This window comes from Macaca mulatta, chromosome 3 (assembly GCF_049350105.2).
Source record: "Macaca mulatta isolate MMU2019108-1 chromosome 3, T2T-MMU8v2.0, whole genome shotgun sequence".
Classification (NCBI taxonomy): Eukaryota; Metazoa; Chordata; class Mammalia; order Primates; family Cercopithecidae; genus Macaca; species Macaca mulatta.
Genome location: NC_133408.1, coordinates 131,283,643 through 131,298,918, shown reverse-complemented (window position 1 = coordinate 131,298,918; position 15,276 = coordinate 131,283,643). Strand labels below are relative to the sequence as shown.

Genomic DNA, 15,276 nt, shown 5'->3' with positions numbered 1-15,276 from the left:
TCATCCATGTCCCTACAAAGGACACGAACTCATCCTTTTTTATGGCTGCATAGTATTCCATGGTGTATATGTGCCACATTTTCTTAATCCAGTCTGTCACTGATGGACATTTGGGTTGATTCCAAGTCTTTACTATTGTGAATAGTGCTGCAGTAAACATATGTGTGCATGTGTCTTTATAGCAGTATGATTTATAATCCTTTGGATATATCCCCAGTAATGGGATGGCTGGGTCAAATGGTATTTCTAGTTCTAGATCCTTGAGGAATTGCTACACTGTCTTCCACGATGGTTGAACTAGTATACAGTCCTACCAACAGTGTAAAAGTGTTCCTATTTCTCCACATCCTCTCTAGCACCTGTTGTTTCCTGACTTTTTAATGATCGCCATTCTAACTGATGTGAGATGGTATCTCATTGTGGTTTTGATTTGCATTTCTCTGATGGCTAGTGATGATGAGCATTTTTTCATGTGTCTGTTGGCTGCATAAATGTCTTCTTTTGAGAAGTGTCTGTTCATATCCTTTGCATACTTTTTGATGGGGTTGTTTGTTTTTTTCTTGTAAATTTGTTTGAGTTCTTCTTAGATTCTGGATATTAGCCCTTTGTCAGATGAGTAGATTGCAAAAATGTTCTCCCATTTTGTAGGTTGCCTGTTCACTCTGATGGTAGTTTCTTTTGCTGTGCAGAAGCTCTTTAGTTTAATTAGATCCCATTTGTCAATTTTGGCTTTTGTTTCCATTGCTTTTGGTGTTTTAGACATGAAGTCCTTGCCCATGCCTATGTCCTGAATGGTATTGCCTAGGTTTTCTTCTAGGGTTTTTATGGTTTTAGGTCTAACATTTAAGTCTTTAATCCATCTTGAATAAATTTTTATATAAGGTGTAAGGAAGGGATCCAGTTTCAGCTTTCTACTTATGGCTAGCCAGTTTTCCCAGAAACATTAACGGAATCCTTTCCCCATTTCTTGTTTTTGTGAGGCTGGTCAAAGATCAGATGGTTGTAGATGTGTGGTATTATTTCTGAGGCCTCTGTTCTGTTCCATTGGTCCATATCTCTGTTTTGGTACTAGTACCATGCTGTTTTAGTTACTGTAGCCTTGTAGTATAGTTTGAAGTCAGGTAGCATGATGCCTCCAACTTTGTTCTTTTGGCTTAGGATTGTCTTGGCAATGCGGGCTCTTTTTTGGTTCCATACGAACTTTAAAGTAGTTTTTTCCAATTCTGTGAAGAAAGTCATTGGTAGCTTGATGGGGATGGCATTGAATCTGTAAATTACCTTGGGCAATATGGCCATTTTCACGATATTGATTCTTCCTATCCGTGAGCATGGAATGTTCTTCCATTTGTTTGTGTTCTCTTTTATTTCGTTGAGCAGTGGTTTCTGGTTCTCCTTGAAGAGGTCCTTCACATCCCTTGTAAGCTGGATTCCTAGGTATTTTATTCTCTTTGAAGCAATTGTGAATGGGAGTTCATTCATGATTTGGCTGGCTGTTTGTCTGTTATTGGTGTATAAGAATGCTTGTGATTTTTGCACATCGATTTTGTATCCTGAGACTTTGCTGAGGTTGCTTATTAGCTTAAGGAGATTTTGGGCTGAGACGATGGGGTTTTCTAAATATACAATCATGTCATCTGCAAACAGGGACAATTTGACTTCCTCTTTTCCTAATTGAATACCCTTTATTTCTTTCTCCTGCCTGATTGCCCTGGGCAAGAACTTCCAACACTATGTTGAATAGGAGTAGTGAGAGAGGGCATCCCTGTCTTGTGCCAGTTTTCAAAGGAAATGCTTCCAGTTTTTGCCCATTCAGTATGATATTGGCTGTGGGTTTGTCATAAATAGCTTTTATTATTTTGAGATACATCCCATCAATACCTAATTTATTGAGAGTTTTTAGCATGAAGGGCGGTTTAATTTTGTCAAAGGCCTTTTCTAACCAAGCGGATTTTTAAATCAGGGTTGCAAATGACCGGGCTTGGTGGCTCGTGCCTATAATCCCAGCATTTTCGGGGGCCAAGGGTGGCGGATCACCTGAGGTCAGGAGTTCAAGACCATCCCGGCCAACATGGTGAAACCCTATCCTACTAAAAATACAAAAATTAACCTGGCATGGTGGCAGGAGCCTGTAATCCCAGCTACTTGGGAGGCTGAAGGAGGAGAATCACTTGAACCTGTGAGGCGGAGGTTGCAGTGAGCCGAGACCATGCCACTGCACTCCAGCCTGTGGAATAGAGTGAGACTCTGATTTAAAAAAAAAAAAAAAAAAAAAAGAAAGAAAAGAAAATTTCTACATTTTGCAAAAGAAAGAAAACATATATATTGTCAAGAAAAAGACAAGAAGCATACATTAAGATGATGCTAGACTCCATCTCAAAAAAATTCAATAAAATTAGAGTCGCAGAAAACAGAGGCTTTTGAATTTCACAATGATACTTTAAAATAATATTTGAAGCATTTTTCTAGTTTCATCCAAATTCAGACAGGAGTGGTTTGGGTTAACTTTGGTGTCTGTTTCTGTGGATGTTTAGCCCCTTGAAATACCCCTATTCCTTCTTCATATGTTTTTATGTTTTCATCAAATAATAGAAGTTTCGGTAAATGGTAACTCTTGTCTCCTTATTCAAAGAGAAAAGGTTTCTCGTGACCTCAAGAGTGCATATGTCTTTGCCCCTTTTTTTTCAGCCTGAATCCCACCTAATTAACAGCAAATCTGTGGGAGGGTCTGTCGTTTCTCAGAGATCTCCAAGGAACAAAGTTCATCCTTCCTCAGGGCCTTGCTTCCTTTCTCATAACCTTCTCTGTCGAATACTGTTTGCTGATGTTTAACATGGGAATACGTCCACTTCCTCCATCCTGTCGATAATGATAATGCACAGGTGGTTGTTTCTTACTTGTTTTGTAACCCTTTATAAAGCTACCATGTCATTCCTCAGCATTCTCTTTTAACTAAATCATTTCATTTCCTTTTTGTGTGTTTTAATTTTTGTCACAGAACAAGCCAGCACTTTAGTTTTGTTAAATTTTCGTTGAGGAACTTTAAAATAATTCCTTTTTGTTACCAAGTTAGATATGTGGCTTTTCATCTAACAAGCAGTTACTGGGTGTTTCCTGTGTGCCAACCCTAGGAATATTAAGGCAATTGAAACACAAGTCCTGGGAGTTCACAGTCTCATGAGGAGTCCAAATCTAGCCCATTTCCTGATGTGGAACCCCATAGGTATATTTGATTATTTTTTGAGAGAGAGAGGAAAAAAAAGGGAAAAAATGCAAGCTAAGCATTGTCACTGAAGAACAGGTAGCACCTAAGGGCTCCGGAGACATGCCACCTGAAGACGGTGAAGTGCAATAGGTTGGAATAGCATATCCAAGGGAGCGGGTTACACTGACAGATCTTAAATCTAGGAAAGAGAGCGAATGGACACGGCCAGAAAATCTAGCTAGTCTGCCTGAGTGACACCTCTAGTCAGGATCTGGGAGTAAGCATATTAGGCAGAAAGGAAAGAAGAATATAAGGGTGAGTTAAATAACCAGAGATAGGAGGCCATGTCCTGAGAGCATGGAAGACTTCCATTTCCTTGTTTGTGCTAAAAGACTACTGTGAATAAAGGTGTACATTTATTTACTTTAAATACATTATATGAAGAAAGAGGTTTTTACAAACATGGAATCCATGCTTAATATTGGGCAGTCTCTGTTTTCTTATTAGGAAAAAGAAATATTGAAGTCCTTTTCAGCAGTAAAATTGTTACATCTGAACTCAAGACAAGCACATCTGTCACCTAGGAATAGTACAGTGAGACCTGTCCCCATTTGTGACAGCAAGTGTATATTGGAGGGTAATAAATGAGGTGGTTGTTTTCCTTTCTCTCTCTTAAAATCTCAATCCAAAGTCATAGTGTCAGCATCTTTCTCAGTACTTGTTCCAGTCTGCCTTCTGGTTTTCCAAATGGGCTCAATGTTGTCAGAATCAGAGAGAAGATATTTGTGCCTTCTAAGGGCTATAAATGGACCTGAGAACCTAAGAATGATACCTGTTAGTAATCCTACTATAGTCATGTAAAGAAGGATTGAAAAATAACTTTTAGGCCGGGCACGGTGGCTCACCCCTGTAATCCCAGGTGTGAGCCACTGTGCCCTCCCTTTCCTTCCCTTTCCTTCCCTTCCTTTCCCTTCCCTTCCCTTCCACTTCCCTTCCACTTCCCTTCCACTTCTCTTTCACTTCCCCTTCTCTTCTCTTCTCTTCTCTTCTCTCTTGTTTTATTCTTTCATTCATTTGTTCATTTGTTCATTCGTTCATTCTTTCTTTCTTTCACTCTTTTCTGTCAGAGTCTCACTCTGTCCCGGACTGGAGTGCAGTGGTGTGATCTCAGCTCACTGCAGCCTCTGCCTCCCAGGCTCAAGTGATTCTCCTGCCTCAGCCTCCCAAGTAGCTGCGATTATAGGCACCTGCCACCATGGCTGGCTAATTTCTTATTTCACTTTGGGAGGCTGAGGTGGGTGGACCACCTGAGGTCAGGAGTTTGAGACCAGCCTGGCCAACCTGATGAAACCTTGTCTCTACTAAAAACACAAAATTAAGCTGGGCATAGTGGTGGGTACTTGTAATCCCTGCTACTTGGGAGGTTGAGGCAGGAGAATCACCTAAGCCCAGGAGGCAGAGGTTGCAGTGAGCTGAGATCGTGCCATTGCACTCCAGCCTGGGTGACAGAGTGAGACTCCGTGTCAACAAAACCCAAGGAAAAATAACTTTTAGGAGATTGTATAGTAACTGGATTAGGAATAGAACTCAGAATCCTGCCTTAGTTATTTATTTTTATTTATTTTATTTTTGAGATGGAGTCTCGCTCTGTCACCAGGTTGGAGTGTAGTGGCACGATCTCAGCTCACTGCAACCTCCGCCTCCCAGGTTCAAGCCATTCTTGTTCTGAGCCTCCTGAGTAGCTGGAATTACAGGTGCCTGCCACCATGCCCATCTAATTTTTGTATTTTCAGTAGAGACAGGGTTTTGACATGTTGACCAGGTTGGTCTTGAACTCCTGACCTCGTGATCCGCCCACCTCAGCCTCCCAAAGTGCTGGGATTACAGGGTTATTTTAATTAAGTAGATTTTACTTCTCCTTTTAAGAATGTTTTTATTTGAAACTAAATAAAAATAAACAGAAAACCTATCATGCATCTTGGAACATTGTCAGAATTGTGTATGACCATTTTAAGCTCTCTTAGACTTTTATGAGCACGTAGGATAAATATACCCTTGTATCATCTTGTTATTTAGTAATTATTACTTCTCGTCTTAACTTTACCTTCTGAACAAAAATTTCTGGAAGAAATATTTTGGGGCAATGTTATGAAATATTGAATAATGTATGTTGTCCCAATTACAGTGGTTTAGATATGAGATGTATTATGTCATCCATGACTCATCCTTTATAAATTACCAAGTGCGTATTTTTTTTCATTTTGGATTTCTTAAATCAGTTGAATAACATAAATAAGGGAAAACCAGATTCGTATATCTTTCCCATAAAGAACCTGCAAGGTCACGTTTGTTCAGAGTCAAAGGACTAATACACAATGTTTTGGTTTTGGTGTGTTTGGTGTTATGACAAAAATCTTGTTACTATGGGAACCGTAAAGAATGGAGTTAAATGTGAGTTTATTGCCCTCTTGTGGAAATTTGTAAGAATGGCTTTTTCCTTTCAAAATCTTATTTTGATACAACCTTTTGAAATTTTAGCTCAATTGATCTGTGATGACTTGGTCTTAGCTATAGGTTTTTATCAAGTATACTGTTATGGACTCAATATAAAAGGATTTATATAAATAAAAATATTTCAGTTCTCAAAGCATATAAAACACAAGTATTTTTTCATTATTAAGGAATTAATAATGGCACATTATCATATAGCAATCTAGAGTCTTCTGAGATACAGACAGTGTCAGAATCTGTTGTCTTCATATTGCTTACATGATGTCTAAGTCCACTAAAAAGAAATGACTTTCCCATTGGACGTTAACCTAATGTAAGGATAAATAACACTCAGTACTATTTTAACAAAGTAATCTGCTTGCTACTTTGTTGGTGTTGCCACATGAATTTTGGCAAAGTGTGATGGTTTCATATGACTTTCTGGATGGATCTGGCTAGTTCTCAGCAAGGGTAGAGAGATACTCCCTGCCATATTTGGTCTACTTTTTTGAAAGGCTCTCGGTCTGACTCCTTGGGCACATATTGTCAGTAATGTCTTACAAACTGCATCTGTTTATCTTTAAATTCCAAATAGAATGTCATCCAAATTCAGAAAGTACATGTGGCTGAAAACAGTGCAGCTGTGAGAACAATCATACTGTGAGTATATAGAAGTTGAGGACATGTGGAAGATGTTATAGCAGGAATGAAAGAATTTGGATAGAGGCAGAACTTGGAGGCCATTATAATTATAGCTCATGGAATTTCACCAATTTCACTAAGTCTTCAATGAAAAACAAATACTAGTTTATGTTTAGGAGCTTGGCTGTCATATAGTCATTTCTACCAAAAACTAAAAAATTACCACAGAAGCTCATAGCTTTACTACCCTCAGATGCCTGAATGATAAGACAAGTTTCTTTAACATCATAAAGGGCCTGATCTCAGTAAAAGGATCATATTCTTCTAAAAGCAGCAGCTATCAGAATCTGTCTGAGTGGGAGTTGAGGCCATTTGTATATTTAAGTGCTCTCCAGAGGATTTCTCAGATGGCTGGTAGCCACCCCCAGCCTATGGGGTCCAAAATGGATTTTTTTTTTTTTTTTAAGAAATGTAGGGTCTTGCTCTGTCACCCAGGCTGGAGTGCAGTGGCACAGTCATCAGTCACCGCAGCCTCGAACTCTTGGGCTCCGGTGATCTTCCCACCTAAGCCTCCCAAGTAGCTAGGACTACAGGTGTGCATCGCCAGGCCCAGCTAACTTTTTAAAACCTTTTTGTAGAGAGAGAGTCTTGCCGCTCACTACATTGCCCAGGCTGGTCTCAAACTCCTGGCCTCATGTGATTCCCCCCACCTTTTCTTCCAAAGTGTTGGGATTCCAGATGTGAGCACCATGCCCAGCTCAAAACTGAACACTTAAAGAATTTGCATCCTTCCCTCTGCTCCCTGCTTCCCTAGGCCCATCCCAATAAGCTCCTTCTGCATTCCCCCTTCCCCCCCCCCGCTTTTTTTTTTTTTTTTTTTGAAACAGGGTCTCACTCCGTCACATCATTTTTTTTTATCTTGTTAAACGACACGTCCGTTTTTCCAGTTGCTCAGGTCAAAACTTGGAGTCTTCACTAACTCTTCTCTGTTTTACATACTTCGTTTCAAATCCATTAATAAATCCTATTGGTTCTACTTTCAAAATATATCCCAAATTTGACCAGTTCTCACCACTTCCACTATTACTGCTCTGATCTAAGCCAGCACCTTCTTTCACCTGGATTATTGCAGTAACTTCCCTACTTCTATCCTTGCTGTGCTAAAAATTATTGTAACACAGAAGCTGGCGTGATCATTATAAAACTTAAGGAAGTTTGTATTTCCCCTCTGCTTAGAACTTTGCAGTGGCTCTTCATCTCTCTTAGAGTAAAAGCCAAGGCCCTAGGAGGTGCCCAGCTGGTATAGCCCCCACGGCCCTCTGGCACCATTTATTGCCCTTCACCTGATTATTTTCTTCCCTAGAATTTATCACTGTCTCTCTCTCTCTATATATATATAGTATGTCCTCCCTAGAATACTCATCAGCACCACAAGGACAGATAATTGGTCTGTTTTGTTTGCTATTGTGTCCCCAGCACCTACAACAGTGCATTGTAGGTGCTCTGTAAACATGTTGATTGAATGCATGAATGCATGAATGTAGGTAGGTAACAGGTTGCAAATGGGCAGTTCATGGTCCCATCTGTCTGGGCTCTATTCCTATTTCTGCTCTTACTGGTTAAATAATTTGGCAAGTTACTTTATCTCTTTGGGTTTCAGTTTCCTTACCTGTAAAATAAGGATAGTCGTTGTACTTCCCTTGTAGATTTGTGGAAAAGATTAAATGAGTGTAAAGTATTTAGCTTGTGGCACGTTGTTCAAATGTGTTAGCTCTTGTTACTAGAGCATCTTCCATGTTTATGGTAGGTCGGTCATTCTCAGTATAGTCCCTGAAAACCTGCCTCAGGATCACCTGGAGCTTATTTAAAATGCAGTTTCCTGGGTTCCAGTCCAGAAATCTGAGAAGAGTCCTGAAAGACCTGCGTTTTTACTAGCTCTCCAGGTGGCTTGTTGCATATGAAAATCTGGGAATTCTATGTTAGACGGAGGAGTGATGGGCAACAGCTAGAGCATGGCAATCCTGAGCATGGGGTCAGGTGAGGATGAGGGGACTCTACCTATAAGGAATTGGAAGGAGGGGCCTTTCCCTCTCAGTGGTGTGTGTGGTGTGTCTGGAGGTGATGGTTGGGACTGGGAAATAGGCATTGAGAAGCAAATGGGTCCGCTGATTTTAAAATGATCTTGTTCTGGGATGAGAGTCGATAGCCATGCCTAATTATTTTCTTGTCATTGGCAGTGGGATGTTCTATGACGGGAACCACACATATCTCATTGAGCCAGAAGAAAATGACACTACTCAAGTAAGTGCTCCTTCTGTTTGTTGTGGCAAATGGAAATGTTTGTGCTGAGAGCTTTTTTCCTCTCCTTTTTTTTCTACTTTATTTCATTTTTATATTGTTTAGGGTTAAGATAGTAAACATATGTACAGATGCTCCTCGACTTATGATGGGTCTATGTCCTGATAAACCTATCATAAGTTAAAAATATTATAAGTCAAAAATATATTTAGTACCCTGATAAATGCATCATAAAGTCAAAAACATGTAAGTTGGGGACTGTCTGTATATTTTAAACTAAATATTGAGTAAGTCAAAACCACAAGTGTTTTTTAAAAAATTTCTTGCCGGGTGTGGTGGCTCACGCCTGTAATCCCGGCACTTTTGGAGGCTGAGGCGGGCATGAGATCGGGAGTTCGAGACCAGCCTGGCCAACTTGGTGAAACCCCATCTCTACTAAAATCCAAAAATTAGCCAGGTGTGGTGGCATGTGCCTATAATCCCTGCTACTTGGGAGGCTGAGGCAGGAGTATTGCTTGAACCTCCTGCCACTGCACTCCAGCCTGGAGATGGAGTGAGACTCCATCTCCAAAACAAACAAACAAACAGCAAATTTCTTTTGTTTCTTTCTCTTTTATTTTGGAAATATAATACTTTCCCTTTGAGGTATTCTGAAACCTCTATTTCCATCTCCACCCTAATGTGTTATGATCTTTCTTAGTCTGACTTGGCTACCATAACAAAATCCTGTAGACTGGGTTGCTTAACCAACAGAAACTTTTATCTTTATCTCAGTTCTGGGCACAGGAAGTCCAAGGTGCCAGCATGGTTGACATCTGGTGAGGGCTCTTTGTTTGAGTTGCAGACAGCTGCCTTCTCACTGTGTTCTCACATGGCAGAGAAGGAGAGAGAACTCTGGTTGTCTCCTCTTGTTATAAGGGTACCAGCTATACTGAATGAGGATCTTACCCTTATGACCTCCTTTATCATTTATCACTGCCTCACAGGCCTTATCTCCAGACAAAGTCACCCTGGGTGCCAGGGTCTCAATATGAGAATTTTGGGGACACACACACATTCAGTCCATAACAGATCAAATCCACAGGTCTATGATTTTTCACCTCTCCTCTCTTTTCTAGATTCCAGATTTTTCTCTGTTGTCTATTCCTTTTAAGGCTCTATGCTGATGAAGTTTAGAGAACCCTGAGTCATCTTAATCCTCTCCCTCACTTTAGCTGAAACATTCATTTCCCACAAATTAGAAGAAGTTGAATTAATATTATAGACTACAGAGAAACATAATACACTTTCATTCTAGCTCTGTTCGTACAAATATTCTTCCTTGTATTACACAACATTAGTCAAGCAGAGAGGCAAATCCTTTCAAGAAACATACATGGTTTTTTCACCCATAAACCATCTTGTTTGGGAAATTCTCTGTATTGTATATTATTTTATGGGTACCCACTGCTTGCCTGTCTTGTCACTTTGCTTGACAGTATGATTTTTTTAAGATAATATGAAACCTATGACATTCTAATTTTTTTTTTTTAGTAATTAGATGAAACCAGATGAAATTATATTTGAGTGTTTATTAACTTTTTAGAAGAAAAATATGACTTTTTATCTCTTGCTTTTTAATATAGCTTGTATGACACTTGAATTTCAGAACAGGGTCCACTTTGGACATTTACTTATACCAGGCATCCTGCTCCCCAATACCGTGAAAATTGTTAGCTCTGTAGTCTTTGCCTACCAAAGCTCTCTGACTTTTAAAAGGCTGCAGGGATCCGTGAAAGGAACCAGTAATAAAAAAACATTAAGTCATTTTGCCAAATGTCTTATTTGTCCTTGGGGGAATAGATTCATTCATTTGTTTTCCATTACTGTAGGCTTTGGCTTCTCTGTGAAGGCATTTTTCTTCTCATTGGATATTGCTCTGGTGCTGAGAGTATTCAGGAGCGAATAGGAGGGGTTGGGCAATGGTTCATCACCTCTCTAAACCCAGGAGAATGCATAGGCAAGCTGTGGTTCTTTTAAGGGTCTCCAGCTACATTTGCCTAAGGCTGGAGATAATTCGGTTGTACACGCTTAATCACTGTTGCTTGTGTCATTTCAGGAGGATTTCCATTTTCATTCGGTTTACAAATCCAGACTGTTTGAATTTCCCTTGGATGATCTTCCATCTGGTATGATGTTCATATAGTGACTTTTTATTTAAAAGACAACTTCGGTAATTTATTTAATGCCTTAGAACTAATCTATTTGTGGAGTATCATTAGCCCACATCTGCTTTTGACGTTTTTAGAGGGAGAGCCAAGTCACATCAAGAGGGAGAATAAAATGCAAACTGGCCTCACAGATGAGTTTGGAAAGATGTGGAGGAAAACTTGAAAAAATTTTTAAATTGAAAATAAGGCACTAAAGGAGAAACAAGATTAGAGCAAGAATTGGTCTGTGAGACAAAGTGCATACAAGTTCATTCTTGGTGAAATACTGGTCTTGTAAACATAGGGATGAACTCTTAATCATTTCCCTATTTATTGTTTTCCTTGTCTCTTTTTTGCTCTAGAATTTTAAGAAAGAACTATTATAGGTTAACTTTTGTTATCATTATGTGCTATTTGTGAAATTAGTCTTTTCTTCTCATCTACACTGAAATGGACCTAGGTTAATTTTAAGAGTGTTTGTCTCCCAAGATTACTTATGATTTACTATAATAAGTTAGAAGAAAACAAGAAATAGACAAATGTCAAAAATACAAATTTTGTGAAATATTTTCAAAAGTAAGCTTATTTATTTTAGGTCGAATAAATGGACCTAGCAACCTATGTTGCTTCTAGAGTTGCTTCTAAGTCTTCACATGACAAGAAGGGCGGTACATGCATACTTTGCCCTCCTTAGTGGAGCAGTGATTATGTAGAGTGCGTTTCTCTTTGACTGTGCTGGACTCATTTGTTTTCTCCTGAAGACAAGACAGCACTCTGAATATCTTTATTCAGAAGATATCTGGATATCTGGTATGGAGATGCTTCCTCCCCTATTTAGTGAACCTTATTTAATTTAATTTAATTTAATTAATTAATTTATTTTTTGTTTTGTTTTGTTTTGTTTTTGAGACAAAGTCTTGCTCTATCGCCCAGCCTGGAATGCAGTGGCGCCACCTCAGCTCACTGTAACCTCAGCCTCCTGGGTTCAAGCAATTCTTCTGCCTCAGCCTCCCGAGTAGTTGGGACTACAGGCATGCACCACTACGCCGGGCTAATTTTTGTATTTTTAGTGGAGACAGGATTTCACCATATTGGGTAGACTGGTCTCGAACTCCTGACCTCGTGATCCACCTGCCTCAGCCTCCCAAAGTGCCAGGTTTACAGGTGTGAGCCACCGTGCCCAGCCTGATTATTTTAATTTTTAATCTCATTTTAAGCTTTGCAGCAGCCTTGTAAGATTAATGTTATTCCCGGTTTGTAGATGAAGAAACAGAGCTCAGCTAGTTTGTCTTTTCCAGGGTCCCACAGCTAGCAAGGGGTGAAGTTGAGTTTTGAATTATGACACTGTGAAAATGTACTATGGTAGAGAATCACAGAGGGAAATGGAGAAATCACCAGCCTGAGAGTAATCCTAAACTAATGCTTAGAAAATCACTTAGAAGTTTACATTGTCCCTTCATCAGAAAATGAAATAAATGTTTCCTAATGTTCCTTTCTCTCTGACATAAGTTTTTAACTCCTCATCCTCCTGTAATTTCCCTAAAGAGAATGAACATTCTCTCCCCTTCTTTCCTGCTGCCAGAGGGAGAGAAGATTTAATAGAATTTACTATTTTGAAAAATTTTCAAATGGGAATATAGATGCTCTTAACCTCTCACAGACTTTTTAGACGGTTCTTTCAGTGGTCTTATAAAACTTTTTACAATCCCTATTCTGATAAGAAAATAAATCATGACTAGCTGTGTGGGAATAAAGCTATAATTTAATGGGTATTACTGGAAGCAGTCAACATTAATTAATATTTAAAGTAATAAATAAAGATTTTCCCCTAAAGACTTGATTGTAGGCTTGCTAGGATTTTTTTTTTTTTTTTTTTTTTTTTTTTTTTGAGGAAATTGTTCAGGGTTTCTTTCCAGCAGAAACTTTGATGGTGACTTGGCAGTTTTGCTGTTATTAAAATGATTTTTTAGACATATTCTTTGAAAACTCAGGTCTGTTTCAATTAGTTTCTAGTTTTCCTCATCAGAAGTTGGCACTGTCAATTTTGAGAGAGTTTTGTCTCCCAACATTACTTATGATTTACTGTGATAAATTAAAAGAAAACAAGAAATAGACAAATAAATGTCACAACTACAATTTCTGTGAAATAGTCTCAAAAGTAAGCTTATTTATTTTAGAATGCATAAAGTTTAACTGGGTTATAGATTATCAACATCATCATCTTGTTATGTTGTATGTATTTCCCAGAGATAGAAATAGGATCAGCTGTTCCCCAAACTTGTTGGACTGTGGAACGTTTCCTTTACATGGCATGCACCTGTCTCAGGACTAGTGTTTCTGAGAACATATTCTGGGAAAATCTTATTTCCTATGGATGCCTATGTACCCAGTTAAAAAAATATGCAATGAAATATAAAAGTCTTGAGTACTATTCAATAAATTTTTACATACATACACTCTTGTTGAGAGAGAGAGCATTTCTGTTACCCCAGTAACTTCCTTTGTACCCTCTGTAGTCGGTGCCTACCACCTCTGCCGTTTCTTTTGTCTGTTGTAGAACTTTATACAGATGGAATCATGTACTATTTGCAGCTTCTTTTGCTTAGCACATGCCTATGAGGTTTATGTTGTCAAGAGTAGCAATGGTTCATTCTTTTAAATTATTGAATATATTGTGTCCTATGAATATGCCACTTGTTTTCTGCAGGGGGATGGGTTCTTGCACTGTTGCCCGGGCTGGAGTGCAATGGTGCCATCTCGGCTCACTGCAGCCTCCGCCCTCTGGGTTCAAGCAATTCTCCTGCCTCAGGCTCCCAAGTAGCTGGGGTTACAGGCGTACGTTACCATGCTTGGCTAATTTTTGTATTTTTAGTAGAGACAGGGTTTTACCATGTTGGTTAGGCTGGTCTCAAATTCCTGACCTTGGGTGATCCACGCGCCTTGGCCTCCCAAAGTGCTGGGATTACTGGCATGAGCCACCACGCCTGGCCTATAACACAATTTTTAATCTATTGGTTGATGGACATTTGGGTTGTTTCTGGTTTTTGACTATTATGAGAAAAGCAACTATGCACGTTCTTGTACAAGTCTTTTCTATGGGCACATATTTTAATTTCTTCGGTAAACACCAAGGAATACATTTGCTGGGCCGTAGGGTAGGTACATGTTTAACTGTGTTAAAAGTGTCCTCAAACTTTAGCATGCATCAGAATCATCTGGAGGACCGGTAACCACAGATTGCTGGCCCTATCTTGAGAGTTTTAAATCAGTATATCTTGGGTGGGTTTGGAGAATTTGCATTTCCAGTACTTCCCAGGTGATGCTAATGCTGCTGGTGCTGGAATCACACTTTGAGAACCACCGTTTTATGAGGAATTGCTGAAACCGTTTTCCAAAGTGGGTACACAAAGTGGTATACTTGCGTCAGCACTCTGAGAGTTTTAATTGTTCCACATCTTGACCAACATCTGCTCTGTTATTCTTTAATTTTAGCTGTTCTAGTGTATTTGGTGCTATCTCACTTTGGTTTAAATTTGCATTTTTCTTGTGATTAATGATGTGTAGGATATACACTTACTCGCCACTAATCAGAATTTCTGTCTTTTTGTTGTTAAGTTGTAGGAGTACTTACATACTCTAGATCGAAGGCCTTTGCCAAATATGGCTTATGAATATCTTTTCCCCAGTCTTTGGTTTGCTTATTTACTTACTTAATGGCATCTTGTGATGAACAGATGTTTTAAATTTTGTGAAGTTTAACATTAGTTTTTATCATTATTGCTTTCTCCATGCTAAGTAATTTTTGCTAGCTTCCGAGTTTTGAAGATATTTTCTAGTGTTTTCTTCTAAAAACTCTATAGTTTTATTTTTTATGTTTAGATCTAGGATCCTCTTCAAATTACATTTTGTACATGGTGAAAAGTAGGGGTTAAGTTTTATTTTATTATTTTTTATGTGAATACACAATTATTCTAATACTATTTGTTGAAAAGAGTTTCCTTTCCTTTAATCAATGAATTGTTTTGATGTCTTTGTCAAAAAATATTAATATGAGTCAATTTCGGCTGGGCGCGGTGGCTCAAGCCTGTAATCCCAGCACTTTGGGAGGCCGAGACGGGCGGATCACGAGGTCAGGAGATCGAGACCATCCTGGCTAACCCAGTGAAACCCTGTCTCTACTGAAAAATACAAAAAACTAGCCGGGCGAGGTGGCGGACGCCTGTAGTCCCAGCTATTCGGGAGGCTGAGGCAGGAGAATGGCGTAAACCCGGGAGGCGGAGCTTGCAGTGAGCTGAGATCTGGCCACTGCACTCCAGCCTGGGTGACAGAGCGAGACTCTGTCTCAAAAAAAAAAAAAAAAAAGAGTCAATTTCTTGACTCTTACTTTATTTGGCTACCCTTATCATACTTTGTTTTGCTTACTGTGGCTTTATATAAGTTTTGAAATCAAATAAC

The 15,276-nt window shown here is 39.1% G+C and overlaps 1 protein-coding gene across 15 annotated transcripts in view; it reads left to right on the top strand.

The window, feature by feature from the left end:
• The window catches only part of ADAM22 (ADAM metallopeptidase domain 22), a 242,205-nt gene that overhangs the window by 151,563 nt on the left and 75,366 nt on the right, over positions 1-15,276 (top strand). For all 15 annotated transcript variants that reach the window (XM_077997084.1, XM_028846111.2, XM_077997080.1 and 12 more), the window contains 2 exons: positions 8,572-8,635; positions 10,731-10,800. In XM_077997084.1, coding sequence (XP_077853210.1) covers positions 8,572-8,635; positions 10,731-10,800 — 134 coding nt within the window. The remainder of the gene's footprint in view (positions 1-8,571; positions 8,636-10,730; positions 10,801-15,276) is intronic.